Source organism: Cetorhinus maximus, unplaced genomic scaffold (genome assembly GCF_964194155.1).
Source record: "Cetorhinus maximus unplaced genomic scaffold, sCetMax3.hap1.1 HAP1_SCAFFOLD_1808, whole genome shotgun sequence".
Taxonomy (NCBI): Eukaryota; Metazoa; Chordata; class Chondrichthyes; order Lamniformes; family Cetorhinidae; genus Cetorhinus; species Cetorhinus maximus.
The window spans coordinates 40,147-67,508 of NW_027597748.1; the positions used below are offsets into that span (position 1 = coordinate 40,147).

General features: G+C 50.0%; 1 protein-coding gene across 1 annotated transcript in view; it reads left to right on the forward strand.

The window, feature by feature from the left end:
* LOC144676666 (NF-kappa-B essential modulator-like) overlaps positions 1–25,073 on the forward strand; it is a gene marked incomplete at its 3' end in the record, with an annotated part of 63,866 nt that extends 38,793 nt beyond the window's left edge. Inside the window, exons 3-7 of the mRNA XM_078537035.1 lie at positions 18,303–18,421; positions 20,944–21,096; positions 21,545–21,635; positions 23,222–23,362; positions 24,931–25,073. Of these exons, the coding sequence (XP_078393161.1) occupies positions 18,303–18,421; positions 20,944–21,096; positions 21,545–21,635; positions 23,222–23,362; positions 24,931–25,073 (647 nt within the window). The remainder of the gene's footprint in view (positions 1–18,302; positions 18,422–20,943; positions 21,097–21,544; positions 21,636–23,221; positions 23,363–24,930) is intronic.
* Between the last annotated feature and the right edge of the window lie 2,289 nt (positions 25,074–27,362).

Below are 27,362 nucleotides of genomic sequence, written 5' to 3' on the forward strand. Positions count from 1 at the left end.
GGTATATCAGAGTGTTAAAGTGAGGGGTGTGGGGTACATCAGAGTGTTACAGTGAGGAGTGTGGGTTATATCAGAGTGTTACAGTGAAGGGTGTGGGATATATCAGAGTGTTACAGTGAGGGGTGTGGGATATATTTGAGTGTTACAGTGAGGTGTGTGGGATATATCAGAGTGTTACAGTGAGGGGTGTGGGATATATCAGAGTGTTACAGTGAGGGGTGTGGGATATATCAGAGTGTTACAGTGAATGGTGTGTGGTATATCAGAGTGTTAAAGTGAGCGGTGTGGGGTATATCAGAGTGTTACAGTGAGGGGTGTGGGGTATATCAGATTCTTACAGTGAGGAGTGTGGGGTATATCAGAGTGTTACAGTGAGGGGCATGGGGTATATCAGTGTGTTACAGTGAGGTGTGTGGGGTGTATCAGAGTGCTACAGTGATGGCTAAAGTGTATATCAGAGTGTTACAGTGAGGGGTGTGGGGTATATCAGAGTGTTACAGTGAGGTGTGTGGGGTATATCAGTTTGTTACAGTGAGGTGTGTGGGGTGTATCAGAGTGTTACAGTGAGGGGTGTGGGGTATATCAGAGTGTTACAGTGAGGGGTGTGGGGTATATCAGAGTGTTACGTTGTGGGGTGTGGAGTGTATCAGAGAGTTACAGTGAGGGGTGTGGGGTACATCAGAGTGTTACAGTGAGGGGTGTGGGGTATATCAGAGTGTTACAGTGAGGGGTGTGGGATATATCAGAGTGTTACAGTGAGGGGTGTGGGGTATATCAGAGTGTTACAGTGAGGGGTGTGGGGTATATCAGACTGTTACTGTAAGGGGTGTGGGGTATATCAGTGTGTTACAGTGAGGGGTGTGGGGTATATCAGAGTGTTACAGTGAGGGGTGTGGGATATATCAGAGTGTTACAGTGAGGGGTGTGGGATATATCAGAGTGTTACAGTGAGGGGTGTGGGGTATATCAGAGTGTTACAGTGAGGGGTGTGGGGTATATCTGTGTTACAGTGAGGGGTGTGGGGTATATCAGAGTGTTACAGTGAAGGGTGTGGTATATATCAGAGTGTTACAGTGAGGGGTGTGGGATATATCAGATTGTTACAGTGAGGGGTGTGGGGTATATCTGAGTGTTACAGTGAGTGGTGTGGGATATATTAGTGTGTTACAGTGAGGGGTATTGTCTATATCAGAGTGTTACAGTGAGGGGTGTGGGATATATCAGATTGTTACAGTTAGGGGTGTGTGATATATCAGAGTGTTACAGTGAGGGGTGTGGGGTATATCAGAGTGTTACAGTGAGGGGTGTGGGATATATCAGAGTGTTACAGTGAGGGGTGTGTGGTATATCAGAGTGTTACAGTGAGGGGTGTGGGGTATATCAGAGTGTTACAGTGAGGGGTGTGGGATATATTAGAGTGTTACAGTGAGAGGTTTGGGGTATATCAGAGTGTTACAGTGAGGGGTGTGGGGTATATCAGAGTGTTACAGTGAGGGGTGTGGGGTATATCAGAGTGTTACAGTGAGGGGTGTGTGGTGTATCAGTGTGTTACAGTGAGGGGTGTGGGGTATATCAGTGTGTTACAGTGAGGTGAGTGGGATATATCAGGGTGTTACAGTGAGGGGTGTGGGGTATATCAGAGTGTTAAAGTGAGTGGTTTGGGGTATATCAGAGTGTTACAGTGAGGGGTGTGGGGTATATCAGAGTGTTACAGTGAGGGGTGTGTGGTGTATCAGAGTGTTACAGTGAGGGGTGTGGTGTATATCAGAGTGTTGCTGTGAGGGGTGTGGGATATATCAAAGTGTTACAGTGAGGGGTGTGGGGTATATCAGTGTTACAGTGAGGGGTGTGGGGTATATCAGAGTGTTACAGTGAGGGGTGTGGTGTATATCAGAGTGTTACTGTGAGGGGTGTGGCATATATCAGAGTGTTACAGTGAGTGGTGTGGGGTATATCAGAGTGTTACAGTGAGGGGTGTGGGGTGTATCAGTGTGTTACAGTGAGGGGTGTGGGGTATATCAGAGTGTTACAGCGAGGGGTGCGGGGTATATCAGAGTGTTACAGTGAGGGGTGTGGGGGATATCAGTTTGTTACAGTGAAGGGTGTGGGATATATCAGTGTTACAGTGAGGGGTGTGGTGTATTTCAGAGTGTTTCAGTGAGGTGTGTGGGGTATATCAGGCTGTTACAGTGAGGGGTGTGGGATATATCAGAGCGTTACAGTGAGGGGGGTGGGATATATCAGAGTGTTACAGTGAGGGGTGTGGTGTATATCAGACTGTTACAGTGAGGGGTGTGGGATATATCAGAGTGTTACAGTGAGGGGTGTGGGATATATCAGAGTGTTACAGTGAGGGGTGTGGTGTATATCAGACTGTTACAGTGAGGGGTGTGGGATATATCAGAGTGTTACAGTGACGGGTGTGGGGTATATCAGAGTGTTACAGTGAAGGGTGTGGGCTATATCAGTGTTACAGTGAGTGGTGTGGGGTATATCAGTGCGTTGCAGTGAGGGGTGTGGGCTATATCAGTGTTACAGTGAGGGTTGAGGGGTATTTCAGAGTGTTACAGTGAGGGGTGTGGGATATATCGGAGTGTTACAGTGAGGGGTGTGGGATATATCAGAGTGTTACAGTGAGGGGTGTGGGATATATCAGAGTGTTACAATGAGGGGTGTGGGTTATTTCAGAGTGTTACAGTGAGGCGTGTGGGTTATATCAGTGTTACACTGAGGGGTGTGGGATATATCAGAGTGTTACAGTGAGGGGTGTGGGATATATCAGAGTGTTACAGTGAGGGGTATATCAGAGTCTTACTGTGAGGGGTGTTGGGTATATCAGAGTGTTAAAGTGAGAGGTGTGGGGTATATCAGAGTGTTTCAGTGAGCGGTGTGGGGTATATCAGAGTCTTACAGTGAGGGGTGTGGGGTATATCAGAATGTTACAGTGAGGGGTGTGGACTGTATCAGAGAGTTACAGTGAGGGGTGTGGGGTACATCAGAGTGTTACAGTGAGGGGTGTGGGGTATATCAGAGTGTTACAGTGAGAGGTGTGGGGTATATCAGACTGTTACAGTAAGGGGTGTGGGGTATATCAGTGTGTTACAGTGAGGGGTGTGGGGTATATCAGAGTGTTACAGTGAGGGGTGTGGGGTATATCAGAGTGTTACAGTGAGGGGTGTGGGTTATATCAGAGTGTTACAGTGAGGGGTGTGGGATATATCAGTGTTACAGTGAGCGGTGTGGGATATATCAGAGTGTTACAGTGTGGAGTGTGAGGTATATCAGAGTGTTACAGTGAGGGGTGTGGGGTATATCAGTGTTTCAGTGAGGGGTGTGGGATTCATCAGTGTTTACAGTTAGGGGTGTGGGATATATCAGAGTGTTACACTGAGGCGTGTGTGGTATATCAGACTGTTACATTGAGGGGTGCCGGGTATATCAGAGTGTTACAGTGAGTGGTGTGGGGTATATCAGAGTATTGCAGTGAGGGGTGTGTGGGGTATATCAGAGTGTTAGAGTGAGGGGTGTGGGGTATATCAGAGTGTTACAGTGAGGGGTGTGTGGGGTATATCAGAGTGTTACAGTGAGGGGTGTGGGGTATATCAGAGTGTTACAGTGAGGGGTGTGTGGGGTATATCAGAGTGTTACAGTGAGTGGTGTGGGGTATATCAGAGTGTTACAGTGAGGCGTGTGGGGTATATCAGAGAGTTACAGTGAGGGGTGTGGGGTATATCGGAGTGTTACAGTGAGAGGTGTGGCGTATATCAGAGTGTTACAGTGAGGGGTGTGGGATATATCAGAGTGTTACAGTGACGGGTGTGGGCTATATCAGAGTGTTACAGTGAGGGGTGTGGTGTATATCAGAGTGTTACTGTGAGGGGTGTGGGGTATATCAGAGTGTTACAGTGAGGGGTGTGGGGTGTATCAGATTCTTACAGTGAGGGGTGTGGGATATATCAGTGTGTTACAGTGAGGGGTGTGTGGTGTATCGGAGTGTTACAGTGAGGGGTGTGGGGGATATCAGAGTTTAACAGTGAGGGATGTGGGGTATATCAGAGTGTTACAGTGAGGGGTGTGGGATATATCAGAGTGTTACAGTGTGGGGTGTGGGGTATATCAGAGTGCTACAGTGAGGGGTGTAGGGTATATCAGAGTGTTACAGTGATGGGTGTGGGATATATCAGAGTGTTACAGTGAGGGGTGTGGGGTATATCAGAGTCTTACAGTGAGGGGTGTGGGGTATATCAGAGTGTTACAGTGAGGAGTGTGGGATATATCAGAGTGTTACAGTGATGGGTGTGGGGTATATCAGAGTGTTACAGTGAGGGGTGTTGGATATATCAGAGTGTTACAGTGAGGGGTGTGGGATATATCAGAGTGTTACAGTGAGGGGTGTGGGGTATATCAGAGTGTTACAGTGAGGGGTGTGGGATATATCAGAGTGTTACAGTGAGGGGTGTGGGATATATCAGAGTGTTACAATGAGGGGTGTGGGTTATTTCAGAGTGTTACAGTGAGGCGTGTGGGTTATATCAGTGTTACACTGAGGGGTGTGGGATATATCAGAGTGTTACAGTGAGGGGTGTGGGATATATCAGAGTGTTACAGTGAGGGGTATATCAGAGTCTTACAGTGAGGGGTGTGGGGTATATCAGAGTGTTACAGTGAGGGGTGTGTGGCATATCAGAGTGTTACAGTGAGGGGTGTGGGATATATCAGAGTGTTACAGTGAGGGGTATATCAGAGTCTTAGAGTGAGGGGTGTGGGATATATCAGAGTGTTACAGTGAGGGGTATATCAGAGTGTTACAGTGAGGGGTGTGGGGTATATCAGAGTGTTACAGTGAGGGGTGTGTGGCATATCAGAGTGTTACAGTGAGGGGTGTGCGATATATCAGAGTGTTACAGTGAGGGGTGTGGGATATATCAGAGTGTTACAGTGAGGGGTGTGGGATATATCAGAGTGTTACAGTGAGGGGTGTGCGATATATCAGAGTGTTACAGTGAGGGGTGTGGGATATATCAGAGTGTTACAGTGAGGGGTGTGGGGTATATCAGAGTGTTACAGTGAGGGGTGTGGGGTATATCAGAGTGTTACAGCGAGGGGTGTGGGATATATCAGAGTGTTACAGTGAGGGGTATATCAGAGTGTTACAGCGAGGGGTGTGGGGTATATCAGAGTGTTACAGTGAGGGGTGTGTGGCATATCAGAGTGTTACAGTGAGGGGTGTGCGATATATCAGAGTGTTACAGTGAGGGGTGCGGGCTATATCAGTGTGGTACAGTGAGGGGTGTGGGGTATATCAGTATTACAGTGAGGGGTGTGTGGAGTATATCAGGGTGTTACAGTGAGTGGTGTGGGATATATCAGAGTTTTACAGTGAGGGGTGTGGGGTATATCAGAGTGTGACAGCGAGGGGTGTGGGATATATCAGTGTTACAGTGAGGGGTGTGGGATATATCAGAGTGTTACAGTGAAGGGTGTGGGCTATATCAGAGTGGTACAGTGAGGGGTGTGGGGTATATCAGTATTACAGTGAGGGGTGTGTGGAGTATATCAGGGTGTTACAGTGAGTGGTGTGGGGTATATCAGATTCTTACAGTGAGGGGTGTGGGGTATATCAGATTCGTACAGTGAGGGGTGTGGGGTATTTCAGGGTGTTACAGTGAGGGGTGTGTGGGGTATATCAGAGTGTTACAGTGAGGGGTGTGGGATATATCAGAGTGTTACAGTGAGGGGTGTGGGGTATATCAGAGTTTTACAGTGAGGGGTGTGGGATATATCAGAGTGTTACAGTGAGGGGTGTGGGATATATCAGAGTGTTACAGTGAGGGGTGTGGGATATATCAGAGTGTTACAGTGAGGAGTGTGGGATATATGAGAGTGTTACAGTGAGGGGTGTGGGATATATCAGAGTGTTACAGTGAGGGTTGTGGGATATATCAGAGTGTTACAGTGAGGTGTGTGGGATATATCAGAGTGTTGCAGTGAGGGGTGTGGGATATATCAGAGTGTTACAGTGAGGGGTGTGGGATATATCAGAGTGTTACAGGGAGGGGTGTGTGGTATATCTGAGTGTTACTGTGAGGGGTGTTGGGTATATCAGAGTGTTAAAGTGAGAGGTGTGGGGTATATCAGAGTGTTTCAGTGAGCGGTGTGGGGTATATCAGAGTCTTACAGTGAGGGGTGTGGGGTATATCAGAATGTTACAGTGAGGGGTGTGGACTGTATCAGAGAGTTACAGTGAGGGGTGTGGGGTACATCAGAGTGTTACAGTGAGGGGTGTGGGGTATATCAGAGTGTTACAGTGAGAGGTGTGGGGTATATCAGACTGTTACAGTAAGGGGTGTGGGGTATATCAGTGTGTTACAGTGAGGGGTGTGGGGTATATCAGAGTGTTACAGTGAGGGGTGTGGGATATATCAGAGTTTTACAGTGAGGGGTGTGGGATATATCAGAGTGTTACAGTGAGGGGTGTGGGGTATATCAGAGTGTTACAGTGAGGGGTGTGGGGTATATCAGAGAGTTACATTGAGGGGTGTGGGGTATATCAGAGTGTTACAGTGAGGGGTGTGGGGTATATCAGAGTGTTAAAGTGAGGGGTGTGGGGTACATCAGAGTGTTACAGTGAGGAGTGTGGGTTATATCAGAGTGTTACAGTGAAGGGTGTGGGATATATCAGAGTGTTACAGTGAGGGGTGTGGGATATATTTGAGTGTTACAGTGAGGTGTGTGGGATATATCAGAGTGTTACAGTGAGGGGTGTGGGATATATCAGAGTGTTACAGTGAGGGGTGTGGGATATATCAGAGTGTTACAGTGAATGGTGTGTGGTATATCAGAGTGTTAAAGTGAGCGGTGTGGGGTATATCAGAGTGTTACAGTGAGGGGTGTGGGGTATATCAGATTCTTACAGTGAGGAGTGTGGGGTATATCAGAGTGTTACAGTGAGGGGCATGGGGTATATCAGTGTGTTACAGTGAGGTGTGTGGGGTGTATCAGAGTGCTACAGTGATGGCTGAAGTGTATATCAGAGTGTTACAGTGAGGGGTGTGGGGTATATCAGAGTGTTACAGTGAGGGGTGTGGGATATATCAGTCATACAGTGAGGGGTGTGGGAGATATCAGAGTGTTACAGTGAGGGGTGTGGGGTATATCAGAGTGTTACAGTGAGTGGTGTGGGGTATATCAGAGTGTTACAGTGAGGGGTGTGGGGTATATCAGAGTGTTAAAGTGAGGAGTGCGCGATATATCAGAGTGTTACAGTGAGGGGTGTGGGGTATATCAGAGTGTTACAGTGAGGGGTGTGGGGTATATCAGAGTGTTACAGTGAGGGGTGTGGGTTATATCAGAGTGTTACAGTGAGGGGTGTGGGATATATCAGTGTTACAGTGAGGGGTGTGGGATATATCAGAGTGTTACAGTGTGGAGTGTGAGGTATATCAGAGTGTTACAGTGAGGGGTGTGGGGTATATCAGTGTTTCAGTGAGGGGTGTGGGATTCATCAGTGTTTACAGTTAGGGGTGTGGGATATATCAGAGTGTTACACTGAGGCGTGTGTGGTATATCAGACTGTTACATTGAGGGGTGCCGGGTATATCAGAGTGTTACAGTGAGTGGTGTGGGGTATATCAGAGTATTGCAGTGAGGGGTGTGTGGGGTATATCAGAGTGTTAGAGTGAGGGGTGTGGGGTATATCAGAGTGTTACAGTGAGGGGTGTGGGGTATATCAGAGTGTTACAGTGAGGGGTGTGTGGGGTATATCAGAGTGTTACAGTGAGTGGTGTGGGGTATATCAGAGTGTTACAGTGAGGCGTGTGGGGTATATCAGAGAGTTACAGTGAGGGGTGTGGGGTATATCGGAGTGTTACAGTGAGAGGTGTGGCGTATATCAGAGTGTTACAGTGAGGGGTGTGGGATATATCAGAGTGTTACAGTGACGGGTGTGGGCTATATCAGAGTGTTACAGTGAGGGGTGTGGTGTATATCAGAGTGTTACTGTGAGGGGTGTGGGGTATATCAGAGTGTTACAGTGAGGGGTGTGGGGTGTATCAGATTCTTACAGTGAGGGGTGTGGGATATATCAGTGTGTTACAGTGAGGGGTGTGTGGTGTATCGGAGTGTTACAGTGAGGGGTGTGGGGGATATCAGAGTTTAACAGTGAGGGATGTGGGGTATATCAGAGTGTTACAGTGAGGGGTGTGGGATATATCAGAGTGTTACAGTGTGGGGTGTGGGGTATATCAGAGTGCTACAGTGAGGGGTGTAGGGTATATCAGAGTGTTACAGTGAGGGGTGTGGGATATATCAGAGTGTTACAGTGAGGGGTGTGGGGTATATCAGAGTCTTACAGTGAGGGGTGTGGGGTATATCAGAGTGTTACAGTGAGGAGTGTGGGATATATCAGAGTGTTACAGTGATGGGTGTGGGGTATATCAGAGTGTTACAGTGAGGGGTGTTGGATATATCAGAGTGTTACAGTGAGGGGTGTGGGATATATCAGAGTGTTACAGTGAGGGGTGTGGGGTATATCAGAGTGTTACAGTGAGGGGTGTGGGATATATCAGAGTGTTACAGTGAGGGGTGTGGGATATATCAGAGTGTTACAATGAGGGGTGTGGGTTATTTCAGAGTGTTACAGTGAGGCGTGTGGGTTATATCAGTGTTACACTGAGGGGTGTGGGATATATCAGAGTGTTACAGTGAGGGGTGTGGGATATATCAGAGTGTTACAGTGAGGGGTATATCAGAGTCTTACAGTGAGGGGTGTGGGGTATATCAGAGTGTTACAGTGAGGGGTGTGTGGCATATCAGAGTGTTACAGTGAGGGGTGTGGGATATATCAGAGTGTTACAGTGAGGGGTATATCAGAGTCTTAGAGTGAGGGGTGTGGGATATATCAGAGTGTTACAGTGAGGGGTATATCAGAGTGTTACAGTGAGGGGTGTGGGGTATATCAGAGTGTTACAGTGAGGGGTGTGCGGCATATCAGAGTGTTACAGTGAGGGGTGTGCGATATATCAGAGTGTTACAGTGAGGGGTGTGGGATATATCAGAGTGTTACAGTGAGGGGTGTGGGATATATCAGAGTGTTACAGTGAGGGGTGTGCGATATATCAGAGTGTTACAGTGAGGGGTGTGGGATATATCAGAGTGTTACAGTGAGGGGTGTGGGGTATATCAGAGTGTTACAGTGAGGGGTGTGGGGTATATCAGAGTGTTACAGCGAGGGGTGTGGGATATATCAGAGTGTTACAGTGAGGGGTATATCAGAGTGTTACAGTGAGGGGTGTGGGGTATATCAGAGTGTTACAGTGAGGGGTGTGTGGCATATCAGAGTGTTACAGTGAGGGGTGTGCGATATATCAGAGTGTTACAGTGAGGGGTGCGGGCTATATCAGTGTGGTACAGTGAGGGGTGTGGGGTATATCAGTATTACAGTGAGGGGTGTGTGGAGTATATCAGGGTGTTACAGTGAGTGGTGTGGGATATATCAGAGTTTTACAGTGAGGGGTGTGGGGTATATCAGAGTGTGACAGCGAGGGGTGTGGGATATATCAGTGTTACAGTGAGGGGTGTGGGATATATCAGAGTGTTACAGTGAAGGGTGTGGGCTATATCAGAGTGGTACAGTGAGGGGTGTGGGGTATATCAGTATTACAGTGAGGGGTGTGTGGAGTATATCAGGGTGTTACAGTGAGTGGTGTGGGGTATATCAGATTCTTACAGTGAGGGGTGTGGGGTATATCAGATTCGTACAGTGAGGGGTGTGGGGTATTTCAGGGTGTTACAGTGAGGGGTGTGTGGGGTATATCAGAGTGTTACAGTGAGGGGTGTGGGATATATCAGAGTGTTACAGTGAGGGGTGTGGGGTATATCAGAGTTTTACAGTGAGGGGTGTGGGATATATCAGAGTGTTACAGTGAGGGGTGTGGGATATATCAGAGTGTTACAGTGAGGGGTGTGGGATATATCAGAGTGTTACAGTGAGGAGTGTGGGATATATGAGAGTGTTACAGTGAGGGGTGTGGGATATATCAGAGTGTTACAGTGAGGGTTGTGGGATATATCAGAGTGTTACAGTGAGGTGTGTGGGATATATCAGAGTGTTGCAGTGAGGGGTGTGGGATATATCAGAGTGTTACAGTGAGGGGTGTGGGATATATCAGAGTGTTACAGGGAGGGGTGTGTGGTATATCTGAGTGTTACTGTGAGGGGTGTTGGGTATATCAGAGTGTTAAAGTGAGAGGTGTGGGGTATATCAGAGTGTTTCAGTGAGCGGTGTGGGGTATATCAGAGTCTTACAGTGAGGGGTGTGGGGTATATCAGAATGTTACAGTGAGGGGTGTGGACTGTATCAGAGAGTTACAGTGAGGGGTGTGGGGTACATCAGAGTGTTACAGTGAGGGGTGTGGGGTATATCAGAGTGTTACAGTGAGAGGTGTGGGGTATATCAGACTGTTACAGTAAGGGGTGTGGGGTATATCAGTGTGTTACAGTGAGGGGTGTGGGGTATATCAGAGTGTTACAGTGAGGGGTGTGGGATATATCAGAGTTTTACAGTGAGGGGTGTGGGATATATCAGAGTGTTACAGTGAGGGGTGTGGGGTATATCAGAGTGTTACAGTGAGGGGTGTGGGGTATATCAGAGTGTTACAGTGAGGGGTGTGGGGTATATCAGAGTGTTACAGTGAGGGGTGTGGGGTATATTAGAGTGTTACAGTGAGGGGTGTGGGGTATATCAGAGTGTTACAGTGAGGGGTGTGGGGTATATCAGAGTGTTACAGTGAGGGGTGTGGGGTATATCAGAGAGTTACATTGAGGGGTGTGGGGTATATCAGAGTGTTACAGTGAGGGGTGTGGGGTATATCAGAGTGTTAAAGTGAGGGGTGTGGGGTACATCAGAGTGTTACAGTGAGGAGTGTGGGTTATATCAGAGTGTTACAGTGAAGGGTGTGGGATATATCAGAGTGTTACAGTGAGGGGTGTGGGATATATTTGAGTGTTACAGTGAGGTGTGTGGGATATATCAGAGTGTTACAGTGAGGGGTGTGGGATATATCAGAGTGTTACAGTGAGGGGTGTGGGATATATCAGAGTGTTACAGTGAATGGTGTGTGGTATATCAGAGTGTTAAAGTGAGCGGTGTGGGGTATATCAGAGTGTTACAGTGAGGGGTGTGGGGTATATCAGATTCTTACAGTGAGGAGTGTGGGGTATATCAGAGTGTTACAGTGAGGGGCATGGGGTATATCAGTGTGTTACAGTGAGGTGTGTGGGGTGTATCAGAGTGCTACAGTGATGGCTAAAGTGTATATCAGAGTGTTACAGTGAGGGGTGTGGGGTATATCAGAGTGTTACAGTGAGGTGTGTGGGGTATATCAGTTTGTTACAGTGAGGTGTGTGGGGTGTATCAGAGTGTTACAGTGAGGGGTGTGGGGTATATCAGAGTGTTACAGTGAGGGGTGTGGGGTATATCAGAGTGTTACGTTGTGGGGTGTGGAGTGTATCAGAGAGTTACAGTGAGGGGTGTGGGGTACATCAGAGTGTTACAGTGAGGGGTGTGGGGTATATCAGAGTGTTACAGTGAGGGGTGTGGGATATATCAGAGTGTTACAGTGAGGGGTGTGGGGTATATCAGAGTGTTACAGTGAGGGGTGTGGGGTATATCAGACTGTTACTGTAAGGGGTGTGGGGTATATCAGTGTGTTACAGTGAGGGGTGTGGGGTATATCAGAGTGTTACAGTGAGGGGTGTGGGATATATCAGAGTGTTACAGTGAGGGGTGTGGGATATATCAGAGTGTTACAGTGAGGGGTGTGGGGTATATCAGAGTGTTACAGTGAGGGGTGTGGGGTATATCTGTGTTACAGTGAGGGGTGTGGGGTATATCAGAGTGTTACAGTGAAGGGTGTGGTATATATCAGAGTGTTACAGTGAGGGGTGTGGGATATATCAGATTGTTACAGTGAGGGGTGTGGGGTATATCTGAGTGTTACAGTGAGTGGTGTGGGATATATTAGTGTGTTACAGTGAGGGGTATTGTCTATATCAGAGTGTTACAGTGAGGGGTGTGGGATATATCAGATTGTTACAGTTAGGGGTGTGTGATATATCAGAGTGTTACAGTGAGGGGTGTGGGGTATATCAGAGTGTTACAGTGAGGGGTGTGGGATATATCAGAGTGTTACAGTGAGGGGTGTGTGGTATATCAGAGTGTTACAGTGAGGGGTGTGGGGTATATCAGAGTGTTACAGTGAGGGGTGTGGGATATATTAGAGTGTTACAGTGAGAGGTTTGGGGTATATCAGAGTGTTACAGTGAGGGGTGTGGGGTATATCAGAGTGTTACAGTGAGGGGTGTGGGGTATATCAGAGTGTTACAGTGAGGGGTGTGTGGTGTATCAGTGTGTTACAGTGAGGGGTGTGGGGTATATCAGTGTGTTACAGTGAGGTGAGTGGGATATATCAGGGTGTTACAGTGAGGGGTGTGGGGTATATCAGAGTGTTAAAGTGAGTGGTTTGGGGTATATCAGAGTGTTACAGTGAGGGGTGTGGGGTATATCAGAGTGTTACAGTGAGGGGTGTGTGGTGTATCAGAGTGTTACAGTGAGGGGTGTGGTGTATATCAGAGTGTTGCTGTGAGGGGTGTGGGATATATCAAAGTGTTACAGTGAGGGGTGTGGGGTATATCAGTGTTACAGTGAGGGGTGTGGGGTATATCAGAGTGTTACAGTGAGGGGTGTGGTGTATATCAGAGTGTTACTGTGAGGGGTGTGGCATATATCAGAGTGTTACAGTGAGTGGTGTGGGGTATATCAGAGTGTTACAGTGAGGGGTGTGGGGTGTATCAGTGTGTTACAGTGAGGGGTGTGGGGTATATCAGAGTGTTACAGCGAGGGGTGCGGGGTATATCAGAGTGTTACAGTGAGGGGTGTGGGGGATATCAGTTTGTTACAGTGAAGGGTGTGGGATATATCAGTGTTACAGTGAGGGGTGTGGTGTATTTCAGAGTGTTTCAGTGAGGTGTGTGGGGTATATCAGGCTGTTACAGTGAGGGGTGTGGGATATATCAGAGCGTTACAGTGAGGGGGGTGGGATATATCAGAGTGTTACAGTGAGGGGTGTGGTGTATATCAGACTGTTACAGTGAGGGGTGTGGGATATATCAGAGTGTTACAGTGAGGGGTGTGGGATATATCAGAGTGTTACAGTGAGGGGTGTGGTGTATATCAGACTGTTACAGTGAGGGGTGTGGGATATATCAGAGTGTTACAGTGACGGGTGTGGGGTATATCAGAGTGTTACAGTGAAGGGTGTGGGCTATATCAGTGTTACAGTGAGTGGTGTGGGGTATATCAGTGCGTTGCAGTGAGGGGTGTGGGCTATATCAGTGTTACAGTGAGGGTTGAGGGGTATTTCAGAGTGTTACAGTGAGGGGTGTGGGATATATCGGAGTGTTACAGTGAGGGGTGTGGGATATATCAGAGTGTTACAGTGAGGGGTGTGGTGTATATCATAGTGTTACAGTGAGGGGTGTGGGATATATCAGAGTGTTACAGTGAGGGGTGTTGGGTATATCAGAGTGTTACAGTGAGGGGTGTGGGGTATATCAGAGTGTTACAGTGAGGGGTGTGGGGTAAATCAGAGTGTTACAGTGGGGGTTGCGGGGTATATCAGAGTGTTACAGTGAGGTGTGTGGGGTATATCAGAGTGTTTCAGTGAGGGGTGTGGGATATATCAGAATGTTACAGTGAGGGGTGTGGTGTATATCAGAGTGTTACAGTGAGGGGTGTTGGATATATCAGAGTGTTACAGTGAGGGGTGTGGGATATATCAGAGTGTTACAGTGAGGGGTGTGGGATATATCAGAGTGTTACAGTGAGGGGTGTGGGATATATCAGAGTGTTACAATGAGTGGTGTGGGTTATTTCAGAGTGTTACAGTGAGGCGTGTGGGTTATATCAGTGTTACACTGAGGGGTGTGGGATATATCAGAGTGTTACAGTGAGGGGTGTGGGATATATCAGAGTGTTACAGTGAGGGGTATATCAGAGTCTTACAGTGAGGGGTGTGGGGTATATCAGAGTGTTACAGTGAGGGGTGTGTGGCATATCAGAGTGTTACAGTGAGGGGTGTGGGATATATCAGAGTGTTACAGTGAGGGGTATATCAGAGTCTTACAGTGAGGGGTGTGGGATATATCAGAGTGTTACAGTGAGGGGTATATCAGAGTCTTACAGTGAGGGGTGTGTGGTATATCAGAGTGTTACAGTGAGGGGTGTGTGGCATATCAGAGTGTTACAGTGAGGGGTGTGCGATATATCAGAGTGTTACAGTGAGGGGTGTGGGATATATCAGAGTGTTACAGTGAGGGGTGTGGGGTATATCAGAGTGTTACAGTGAGGGGTGTGGGGTATATCAGAGTGTTACAGTGAGGAGTGTTGGATATATCAGAGTGTTACAGTGATGGGTGTGGGGTATATCAGAGTGTTACAGTGAGGGTTGTTGGATATATCAGAGTGTTACAGTGAGGGGTGTGGGATATATCAGAGTGTTTCAGTGAGGGGTGTGGGGTATATCAGAGTTTTACAGTGAGGGGTGTGGGATATATCAGAGTGTTACAGTGAGGGGTGTGGGATATATCAGAGTGTTACAGTGAGGGGTGTGGGTTATTTCAGAGTGTTACAGTGAGGCGTGTGGGTTATATCAGTGTTACACTGAGGGGTGTGGGATATATCAGAGTGTTACAGTGAGGGGTGTGGGATATATCAGAGTGTTACAGTGAGGGGTATATCAGAGTGTTACAGTGAGGGGTGTGGGGTATATCAGAGTGTTACAGTGAGGGGTGTGTGGCATATCAGAGTGTTACAGTGAGGGGTGTGCGATATATCAGAGTGTTACAGTGAGGTGTGCGGGCTATATCATAGTGTTATAGTGAGGGGTGTGGGGTATATCAGAGTGTTACAGTGAGGGGTGTGGGATATATCAGAGTTTTACAGTGAGGGGTGTGGGGTATATCAGAGTGTTACAGCGAGGGGTGTGGGATATATCAGTGTTACAGTGAGGGGTGTGGGATATATCAGAGTGTTACAGTGAAGGGTGTGGGCTATATCAGAGTGGTACAGTGAGGGGTGTGGGGTATATCAGTATTACAGTGAGGGATGTGTGGAGTATATCAGGGTGTTACAGTGAGTGGTGTGGGGTATATCAGATTCTTACAGTGAGGGGTGTGGGGTATATCAGATTCTTACAGTGAGGGGTGTGGGGTATTTCAGGGTGTTACAGTGAGAGGTGTGTGGGGTATATCAGGGTGTTACAGTGAGGGGTGTGGCATATATCAGAGTGTTACAGTGAGGGGTCTGGGATATATCAGAGTGTTACAGTGAGGGGTGTGTGCGGTATATCAGAGTGTTACAGTGTGGGATGTGGGATATATCAGAGTGTTACAGTGAGGGGTGTGGGATATATCAGAGTGTTACAGTGAGGTGTGTGGGATATATGAGAGTGTTACAGTGAGGGGTGTGGGAAATATCAGAGTGTTACAGTGAGGGTTGTGGGATATATCAGAGTGTTACAGTGAGGTGTGTGGGATATATCAGAGTGTTGCAGTGAGGGGTGTGGAATATATCAGAGTGTTACAGTGAGGGGTGTGGGATATATCAGAGTGTTACAGGGAGGGGTGTGTGGTATATCTGAGTGTTACTGTGAGGGGTGTTGGGTATATCAGAGTGTTAAAGTGAGAGGTGTGGGGTATATCAGAGTGTTTCAGTGAGCGGTGTGGGGTATATCAGAGTGTTACAGTGAGGGGTGTGGGGTATATCAGAATGTTACAGTGAGGGGTGTGGACTGTATCAGAGAGTTACAGTGAGGGGTGTGGGGTACATCAGAGTGTTACAGTGAGGGGTGTGGGGTATATCAGAGTGTTACAGTGAGAGGTGTGGGGTATATCAGACTGTTACAGTAAGGGGTGTGGGGTATATCAGTGTGTTACAGTGAGGGGTGTGGGGTATATCAGAGTGTTACAGTGAGGGGTGTGGGATATATCAAAGTTTTACAGTGAGGGGTGTGGGATATATCAGAGTGTTACAGTGAGGGGTGTGGGGTATATCAGAGTGTTACAGTGAGGGGTGTGGGGTATATCAGAGAGTTACATTGAGGGGTGTGGGGTATATCAGAGTGTTACAGTGAGGGGTGTGGGGTATATCAGAGTGTTAAAGTGAGGGGTGTGGGGTACATCAGAGTGTTACAGTGAGGAGTGTGGGTTATATCAGAGTGTTACAGTGAAGGGTGTGGGATATATCAGAGTGTTACAGTGAGGGGTGTGGGATATATTTGAGTGTTACAGTGAGGTGTGTGGGATATATCAGAGTGTTACAGTGAGGGGTGTGGGATATATCAGAGTGTTACAGTGAGGGGTGTGGGATATATCAGAGTGTTACAGTGAATGGTGTGTGGTATATCAGAGTGTTAAAGTGAGCGGTGTGGGGTATATCAGAGTGTTACAGTGAGGGGTGTGGGGTATATCAGATTCTTACAGTGAGGAGTGTGGGGTATATCAGAGTGTTACAGTGAGGGGCATGGGGTATATCAGTGTGTTACAGTGAGGTGTGTGGGGTGTATCAGAGTGTTACAGTGATGGCTGAGGGGTATATCAGAGTGTTACAGTGAGGGGTGTGGGGTATATCAGAGTGTTACACTGAGGTGTGTGGGGTATATCAGTGTGTTACAGTGAGGTGTGTGGGGTGTATCAGAGTGTTACAGTGAGGGGTGTGGGGTATATCAGAGTGTTACAGTGAGGGGTGTGGGGTATATCAGAGTGTTACGTTGTGGGGTGTGGAGTGTATCAGAGAGTTACAGTGAGGGGTGTGGGGTACATCAGAGTGTTACAGTGAGGGGTGTGGGGTATATCAGAGTGTTACAGTGAGGGGTGTGGGATATATCAGAGTGTTACAGTGAGGGGTGTGGGGTATATCAGAGTGTTACAGTGAGGGGTGTGGGGTATATCAGACTGTTACTGTAAGGGGTGTGGGGTATATCAGTGTGTTACAGTGAGGGGTGTGGGGTATATCAGAGTGTTACAGTGAGGGGTGTGGGATATATCAGAGTGTTACAGTGAGGGGTGTGGGATATATCAGAGTGTTACAGTGAGGGGTGTGGGGTATATCAGAGTGTTACAGTGAGGGGTGTGGGGTATATCTGTGTTACAGTGAGGGGTGTGGGGTATATCAGAGTGTTACAGTGAAGGGTGTGGTATATGTCAGAGTGTTACAGTGAGGGGTGTGGGATATATCAGATTGTTACAGTGAGGGGTGTGGGGTATATCTGAGTGTTACAGTGAGTGGTGTGGGATATATTAGTGTGTTACAGTGAGGGGTGTTGTCTATATCAGAGTGTTACAGTGAGGGGTGTGGGATATATCAGATTGTTACAGTTAGGGGTGTGGGATATATCAGAGTGTTACAGTGAGGGGTGTGGGGTATATCAGAGTGTTACAGTGAGGGGTGTGGGATATATCAGAGTGTTACAGTGAGGGGTGTGTGGTATATCAGAGTGTTACAGTGAGGGGTGTGGGGTATATCAGAGTGTTACAGTGAGGGGTGTGGGATATATTAGAGTGTTACAGTGAGAGGTTTGGGGTATATCAGAGTGTTACAGTGAGGGGTGTGGGGTATATCAGAGTGTTACAGTGAGGGGTGTGGGGTATATCAGAGTGTTACAGTGAGGGGTGTGTGGTGTATCAGTGTGTTACAGTGAGGGGTGTGGGGTATATCAGTGTGTTACAGTGAGGTGAGTGGGATATATCAGGGTGTTACAGTGAGGGGTGTGGGGTATATCAGAGTGTTAAAGTGAGTGGTTTGGGGTATATCAGAGTGTTACAGTGAGGGGTGTGGGGTATATCAGAGTGTTACAGTGAGGGGTGTGTGGTGTATCAGAGTGTTACAGTGAGGGGTGTTGTGTATATCAGAGTGTTGCTGTGAGGGGTGTGGGATATATCAAAGTGTTACAGTGAGGGGTGTGGGGTATATCAGTGTTACAGTGAGGGGTGTGGGGTGTATCAGAGTGTTACAGTGAGGGGTGTGGTGTATATCAGAGTGTTACTGTGAGGGGTGTGGCATATATCAGAGTGTTACAGTGAGTGGTGTGGGGTATATCAGAGTGTTACAGTGAGGGGTGTGGGGTGTATCAGTGTGTTACAGTGAGGGGTGTGGGGTATATCAGAGTGTTACAGCGAGGGGTGCGGGGTATATCCGAGGGGTGCGTGTTATATCAGTTTAACACCGATCGCTCTCTATGTTGCAGCAAATGACGGAGGACCAGGCCTCCCTGAAGGCACAGGTGACCTCTCTCCTGGCGGAATTGCAGGAAAGCCAGTCGAGTCTGGAGGTGAAGACCAAGTCCTGCTCGGAGCTGGAGCAGAAGTGAGTCGGAGTCCTCTCTGTCGGTCAGGCTTGTCTCGTGGCCCACCCTGGCGAGGAGGATCCCGGAACCGCTCCCCCCTCCGGCACTCCTCTGCTCAACCGTCCCTCACAGAGCCAGCGCCGCACGGCGAGCATTCAAACAGGCTGATCGACCGGGGGTGGGGGCGGGGGTGGTGAATCTTAGCAATGTCTGGTTCTGGCCAATCCGGGGTGGTTGCTGAGAAAAGGGGACGTGTCGAACCTTTTCGTCCGGCACTCATCAGGAACTTTCGCAAGGCTATCCGTATAAAAGGAAAACAACTATTTACACTGCATGGGAAGAGAGTGCTGATTGGGTTTGGCAGGTGGACTGTCCTGTCAGCTCAATGAGTCATGCAGTGTATGTATTTCAGTGCCAGTGTGAGGCTGGATATGCTGGTCCAACAACTGGCGGTTCCTATCAAACCCCATGTCCCAGACGCAGTTCGCAAGGAGCAGGGTACAGGCTGTACCCAACCAGCCCCTGCTCGCGAAACTCAAAACACAGTGCCCAACATCAGATGTGATTCCGCGATTGGACAACACTTGCTAAACCACCCTCAGTGTGCTAAAAAATTACGCTGACAACCAAAGTTAAGCTTGCCAGTTCGGGCTCGGAGTTTGGCACGTTCGCGTCCACTGGAAGCTACATATATTAGTACACGGAGCCCTGTTCTTTGCGGACAGGAAGGACACGTACACACATTGCGCCTGCTTCAGCCAAACAAAATAAGTGGCAGCCATTCGCTGGCTCATTGCTCATGGGGCAATGTCTTGGCCAATCAGGGCCGAGCTGCCTGGTTTAAATTTGAAACAGTGCTCGGCAGTTAACTGTCAGTCACCATCCATTGGTGCATTCTCCCGAGCAACGCCTCTACCAGAGTCTTCTTGCCAGCCAATCAGCACTCTCTCACCTACAGTAGAAATTGTTTTACAGTAGAAATCCCCCTTTGATGCTGGTAGTCCTGCGAGGTGTCCTGATGAGTGCAAGATGAAAAAGTTCAACACCTCCCTTTAGAGCGATATTCAAGTTCTGTACGAACAAACGAGAATCCTGGACATCCCGCTGGCCCTCCATGCGAGGCATTACTCATTGAAAAACAGCCCGCATTCATATAGCGCCTGTAATGTCCTAAAGCTTTAGAAAACTGTTCACAGTAGCTTAAATTAGACCCAGAGACGTTAGGGGCAGGTACCCGAAAGTGCGGGGAAAGATGTCAGTTCTGAAGAAAGGCTTAACGGAGGAGGGAGAGAGGGAGAGAGAGAGAGAGGGAGAGAGAGAGAGAGAGAGACAGAGAGAGGCGGAGAGGTTTATGGAGGGAATTCCAGAGCTCAGGGCTCCCCCCAGGCAGCTGAAGGCCCAGCCGCCAATGGTGGAGCAATGGGAATCAGGGGATGGTCAAGAGGCCGGGATTGGAGGAGCGCAGAGATCTCGGCGGGTTGTTGGAGGTTTACAGAGATAGGGAGGGTTGTAGGGGGCTTGGAGGAGGTTACAGAAATAGGGAGGGTTGTAGGGGGCTTGGAGGAGGTGACAGAGATAGGGAGGGTTGTAGGGGCTGGAGGAGGTTACAGAGATAGGGAGGGGTGTAGGGGCTGGAGGAGGTTACAGAGATAGGGAGGGTTGTAGGGGCTGGAGGAGTTTACAGAGATAGGGAGGGGTGTAGGGGCTGGAGGAGGCTACAGAGATAGGGAGGGGTGTAGGGGCTGGAGGAGGTTACAGAGATAGGGAGGGTTGTAGGGGCTGGAGGAGGTTACAGAGATAGGGAGGGTTGTAGGGGCTGGAGGAGGCTACAGAGATAGGGAGGGGTGTAGGGGCTGGAGGAGGCTACAGAGATAGGGAGGGGTGTAGGGGCTGGAGGAGGTTACAGAGATAGGGAGGGTTGTCGGGGCTGGAGGAGGTTACAGAGATAGGGAGGGTTGTAGGGGCTGGAGGAGGTTACAGAGATAGGGAGGGTTGTAGGGGCTGGAGGAGGTTACAGAGATAGGGAGGGTTGTAGGGGCTGGAGGAGGTTACAGAGATAGGGAGCGGTGTAGGGGCTGGAGGAGGTTACAGAGATAGGGAGGGTTGTAGGGGCTGGAGGAGGTTACAGAGATAGGGAGGGGTGTAGGGGCTGGAGGAGGTTACAGAGATAGGGAGGGTTGTAGGGGGCTGGAGGAGGTTACAGAGATAGGGAGGGTTGTAGGGGCTGGAGGAGGTTACAGAGATAGGGAGGGTTGTAGGGGCTGGAGGAGGTTACAGAGATAGGGAGGGTTGCAATTTGGAGAGATGGGATGGAATGTGAACTGGGCGCTCTCAGCATCTGTAAACCGCCAGGGTCAAATCTCTGCGGGATGCAGAACGTTTGCAGTTGACCAGTCCCCCTGCTCGTCTTTCTCTCTCTCCCTGTCTCTCTCTCCCTGTCTCTCACTTTCTCAGTCTCTCTCTGTCTCTCTCTTGCTCTATGTCTCTCCCTCTCTATCACACCTTCCATTACCACCACTTCTTCTCCTGTTCCGATGAGTAGGTGCCGGACTGTGGAGGAGAAGCTGCGATCCCTGGAGCAGGACACGGAGATCCAGAAGAAGCAGCACAGTGTCACGGTCGATCAGCTGCGAATCGCAGTGCATAACTACGAGTCTGCACTGAAAAAGGAGAGGCTGAACGCGTCCGAGGACAAGTGAGTAATCGCAACCCTGAAATATAAACCCCCCGAACCCCTCGATTAGATTCCAGTCTGTAACTCACTCCCGGGTATCTGTTATTCTATATATAAACCCCACCGAACCCCTCGATTAGATTCCAGTCTGTAACTCACTCCCGGGTATCTGTTATTCTATATATAAACCACCCCGAACCCCTCGATTAGATTCCAGTCTGTAACTCACTCCCGGGTATCTGTTATTCTATATATAAACCCCCCCGAACCCCTCGATTAGATTCCAGTCTGTAACTCACTCCCGGGTATCTGTTATTCTATATATAAACCCCCCCGAACCCCTCGATTAGATTCCAGTCTGTTCCTCACTCCCGGTGGGTGTGATTGTGGGTGATCTGTTCCCTGCGATCTCCCCGGGGATGTTTAGGGTGTGGGCTGAGTTGACGCTGTTGCTCCCTGTGACCTACAGGAGGAAACTGGCGCAGTTACAGGCCGCCTACCACCAGCTGTTTGTGGATTACGATGTCATGGCGAAGAATCTGGACGAACGGAAGAGCAGGGTGAGCCCCCCACCCCCCCCCCGCGTGCACAGCAAGATCCCACGGTGTCTTGACCTCTTTCCAGGGGGGTCGCAGGCTTAAGGCGGTTACGAAAGGGTTAAACTCCAGGGGACCGGTCACGGAGACCGGGGCTTGTGTCCCCTCGAGTGTCGAAGATTTTGGGGGGGGTGATCCGATCGAGCGGTTGAAGATGATTAAAGGACTCGGTCGAGAGAAACTATCTCCTCTGCTGGGGAGGGGGTGTTGGGGAGCCCACAACGTGAGGGCAGAACCTTAAACTGAGAGCCAGGCCGTTTGGGGCCGGGGTGGGGGGGGGGATGTCAGGAAGCTCATCTTCACACAAAGTGGGAGCGGGAATCGGGAACTCTTCCCCGCCCCCCCACCCACAAAGAGCTGTGTAACAGGCTCGAGAGGGACTGAATGGCCTCCTCCTGTTCCTGTGTAACAGGCTCGAGAGGGGCTGAATGGCCTCCTCCTGTTCCTGTGTAACAGGCTCGAGAGGGGCTGAATGGCCTCCTCCTGTTCCTGTGTAACAGGCTCGAGAGGGGCTGAATGGGCCTCCTCCTGTTCCTGTGTAACAGGCTCGAGAGGGGCTGAATGGCCTCCTCCTGTTCCTGTGTATCAGGCTCGAGAGGGGCTGAATGGCCTCCTCCTGTTCCTGTCTAACAGGCTCGAGAGGGGGCTGAATGGGCCTCCTCCTGTTCCTAACGCTTGATGTGATATTGCCTCTGATGGTGTACCATTCCGTCTGTGATGCTGGGCAGGTTGGCACTGATTTGCAGGGGTCCATTGCTTAAGGGTCTAGACCCAGAGGTGATGGCTGTGCGGACTGAGGTGAGCCGGCCTGAAGGAGGGGGCGAGTGCGTTGAGAGATGAGCCTGTGCGCGTCTGTGCCTGTCTGTGTCTGAGTGCATGTGTGCCTGTCTGTCTCTGTGCCTGTGTGTCTTTCTGTGTCTATGTGTCTGTCTGTGTCTGCGTGCGTGCCTGTGCCCATCTGTGTGTCTGTTGCTGTGTGCACGGCTGTCTGTCTCTGTGCCTGTGTGTCTGTCTGTGCCTGTGTGTCTGTCTGTGCCTGTGTGTCTGTCTGTGCCTGTGTGTCTGCCTGTGCCTGTGTGCCTGTCTGTGTCTGTGTGCGTGCCTGTGCCCATCTGTGTGTCTGTTACTGTGTGCACGCGCACCTGTCTGTCTCTGTGCGCGCGCCTGTCTGTCTCTGTGCGCGCGCCTGTCTGTCTCTGTGCGCGTGCCTGTCTGTCTCTGTGCGCGCGCCTGTCTGTCTCTGCGCGCGCGCCAGTCTGTCTCTGCGCACGCGCCTGTCTGTCTCTGTGTGCCTGTCTGTCTGTGTGTGTGTGAGTGACCCTGTCTGTCTGTGTGTGTGTGAGTGACCCTGTCTGTCTGTGTGTGTGTGAGTGACCCTGTCTGTCTGTCTGTGTGTGTGTGAGTGACCCTGTCTGTCTGTGTGTGTGTGAGTGACCCTGTCTGTCTGTCTGTGTGTGTGTGAGTGACCCTGTCTGTCTGTGTGTGTGTGAGTGACCCTGTCTGTCTGTCTGTGTGTGTGTGAGTGACCCTGTCTGTCTGTGTCTGTGCAGGGACAGGTGGAAGAGGTGATACAGCAGCTGAGGGAAGCTGAGGAAGCCCTGGTGATGAAGCAGGAGCTGATCGACAAACTGAAGGAGGACGCGGAACAGCTAAAATCCGAGCTCGAGACCATCCCCGTCCTGAAGGCCCAGGTATACAGTCAGGGGGGGGGGCATTGAGACAGCGGGGGAGGCACTGAGACTGGAGGGGGGGCACCGAGTCAGGGAGGGGGGGCACCGAGACGGTGGGGGGGGGGGCATTGAGACTGGGGGGGGGCATTGAGACTGGGGGGGGCATTGAGACTGGGGGGGGCACCGAGACGGGGGGGGTCACTGAGACCTGGGGTGGGGGGGGGGGCATTGAGACTAGGGAGGGGGGAGGACACTGAGACCGGAGGGGGGTGGCACTGAGACCTGGGGAGGGGGGGGGACACTGAGACCGGAGGGGGGTGGCACTGAGACCTGGGGAGGGGGGGGGACACTGAGACCGGAGGGGGTCGGAGAGGGAGACATTGTGATCTGAAAGATACTTCCTCTCTCTCTCTCTGTCTTTCTCTCTCTGTCTCTCTCTCTGTCTCTGTCTCTCTCTCTGTCTCTGTCTCTCTCTCTGTCTCTCACTCTCTCTCTCTCTGTCTCTCTCTCTGTCTCTCTCTCTCTCTGTCTCTCTCTCTCTGTCTCTGTCTCTCTCTCTCTGTCTCTCTCTCTCTGTCTCTCTCTCTGTCTCTCTCTCTGTCTCTCTCTCTCTCTCTCTCTCTCTCTGTCTCTCTCTCTCTGTCTCTCTCTCTCTCTGTCTCTCTCTCTCTGTCTCTCTCTCTGTCTCTGTCTCTCTCTCTGTCTCTCTCTCTGTCTCTGTCTCTCTCTCTGTCTCTCTCTCTGTCTCTCTCTCTCTCTCTCTCTCTCTCTGTCTCTCTCTCTGTCTCTCTCTCTGTCTCTCTCTCTCTCTCTCTCTCTCTCTGTCTCTCTCTCTCTCTCTCTCTCTCTCTCTGTCTCTCTCTCTCTGTCTCTCTCTCTGTCTCTGTCTCTCTCTCTGTCTCTCTCTCTGTCTCTGTCTCTCTCTCTGTCTCTCACTCTCTCTCTCTCTGTCTCTCTCTCTGTCTCTCTCTCTGTCTCTCTCTCTGTCTCTCTCTCTCTTCTCTCTCTCTCTCTGTCTCTCTCTCTCTGTCTCTCTCTCTGTCTCTGTCTCTCTCTCTGTCTCTCTCTCTGTCTCTGTCTCTCTCTCTGTCTCTCACTCTCTCTCTCTCTGTCTCTCTCTCTTGTCTCTCTCTCTCTCTGTCTCTCTCTCTCTGTCTCTGTCTCTCTCTCTCTGTCTCTCTCTCTCTGTCTCTCTCTCTGTCTCTCTCTCTGTCTCTCTCTCTCTCTCTCTCTCTCTCTGTCTCTCTCTCTCTGTCTCTCTCTCTCTCTGTCTCTCTCTCTGTCTCTCTCTCTCTCTCTCTGTCTCTCTCTCTCTCTCTCTCTCTCTCTGTCTCTCTCTCTCTGTCTCTCTCTCTCTCTGTCTCTCTCTCTGTCTCTCTCTCTCTGTCTCTCTCTCTCTCTGTCTCTCTCTCTCTCTGTCTCTCTCTCTCTCTCTCTCTGTCTCTCTCTCTCTGTCTCTCTCTCTCTCTCTCTCTCTGTCTCTCTCTCTCTCTGTCTCTCTCTCTCTCTCTGTCTCTCTCTCTCTGTCTCTCTCTCTCTGTCTCTCTCTCTGTCTCTCTCGGTCTCACTGGGATTGTTTCTATCCCCAGGCCGATGTTTTTAAGGCTGATTTCCTCGCTGAGCGTAAGGCCCGGGAGAAGCTCCACGAGCAGAAGGAGATGCAGCAGGAACAACTCATCGCCCTGCAGGTGGAATATGAGAAGATTCGGGGCGACTATGAGGAGGCCACACGGTGGGTTTGCCCCTCCTGCTATCAACCTCCTGTCAGGGACAGGAGGAGGCCATTCAGCCCCTCGCACCTGCTGCAGCCCTTCAGCCAATCATGGCCGACCTTCTCAACCATTTCACCTCCCGCCTGATCCCCCTAATACCCCCAAAAATCTCCCCATCTCCGTCTCAGACACACTCGAGGGCAGTCTGTTGCCGGAGGAGGGTGGAGCCGAATCCCAAAGATTCACCGTCCCGAGCGAAGGAATTTCCGACCCCTTATCCCGAGATTGTGACCCTCCCCCTCCCTCCCCGCAGTCCCACCGGCCGGAGGAGGGGTGGGTGGGGGAAACAGCCCCTCAGTGTTGACCCTGTCAAACCCCCGAGTTCGGGATGGGAGGAGTTTGCGGCTGATCAGCCCCAGCCCACTCCGCGGGTTCAATGTGTAACTTTCACACTGAAACAGGCGAACGACACCTCGAGGACCCGGACTCTGAGCGGGTGTAACTTCAGAAACTCTCAACGATTCATTTATTATCAAACAAAACTTCCTTTCACAAGTTGCGCGCGCTGGTGGACACAGCATTGTAATCGGGAAAAATAACTATCTCCGAAATAATTCCCCCAACACACACACACTCACACACAGACACACACACAGACACACTCACACACAGGCACACACACACACAGACACAGACACACACAGACACTCACACACAGACACACTCACACACAGACACTCACACACAGACACTCACACACAGACACACTCACACACAGACACACTCACACACAGACACACACACAGACACACACACAGACACACTCACACACAGGCACACACACACACAGACACAGACACACACAGACACTCACACACAGACACACTCACACACAGACACTCACACACAGACACTCACACACAGACACACACACAGACACACTCACACACAGGCACACACACAGACACACACAGACACTCACACACAGACACACTCACACACAGACACTCACACACAGACACTCACACACAGACACTCACACACAGACACACTCACACACAGACACTCACACACAGACACACACACACAGACACTCACACACAGACACTCACACATAGACACTCACACACAGACACTCACACACAGACACACACACACAGACACTCACACACAGACACACTCACACAGACACTCACACACAGACACTCACACACAGACACTCACACACAGACACACACACACACAGACACTCACACACAGACACACACACAGACACACTCACACACAGACACACTCACACAGACACTCACACATAGACACACTCACAGACAGACACACTCACACACAGACACACACACACACAGACACACTCACACACAGACACACTCACACACAGACACACTCACACACAGACACACTCACACACAGACACACTCACACAGACACACTCACACAGACACTCACACACAGACACTCACACACAGACACTCACACACAGACACACACACACACACAGACACTCACACACAGACACACACACAGACACACTCACACACAGACACACTCACACAGACACACACACAGACACACTCACACACAGACACACTGACACACAGACACACTCACACACAGACACTCACACACAGACACACTCACACAGACACACTCACACACAGACACACTCACACACAGACACAGACACACACAGACACTCACACACTCACACACAGACACTCACACACAGACACTCACACACAGACACACTCACACACAGACACACTCACACACAGACACACACACAGACACACACACAGACACACTCACACACAGGCACACACACACACAGACACAGACACACACAGACACTCACACACAGACACACTCACACACAGACACTCACACACAGACACTCACACACAGACACACACACAGACACACTCACACACAGGCACACACACAGACACACACAGACACTCACACACAGACACTCACACACAGACACACACACAGACACACACACACACACAGGCACATGCACAGACACACACGCACAGACGCAGACGCACACACACACAGACGCACACGCACAGGCGCAGGTGCACAGACACACACGCACAGGCACACACACAGAGGCGCATTCACAGACGCACCTGCCCGCGCGCACACACACATACCCATACACACACACCTGCACACAGACAGACACAGGCACACACACACACACAGATAAAGAAAGGACAAACAGATGGGGTCTCTCTGCAGAGATGGGCTTTGCAGGATGGGCGTTATAAAATGTAGGGTAAAGTCCG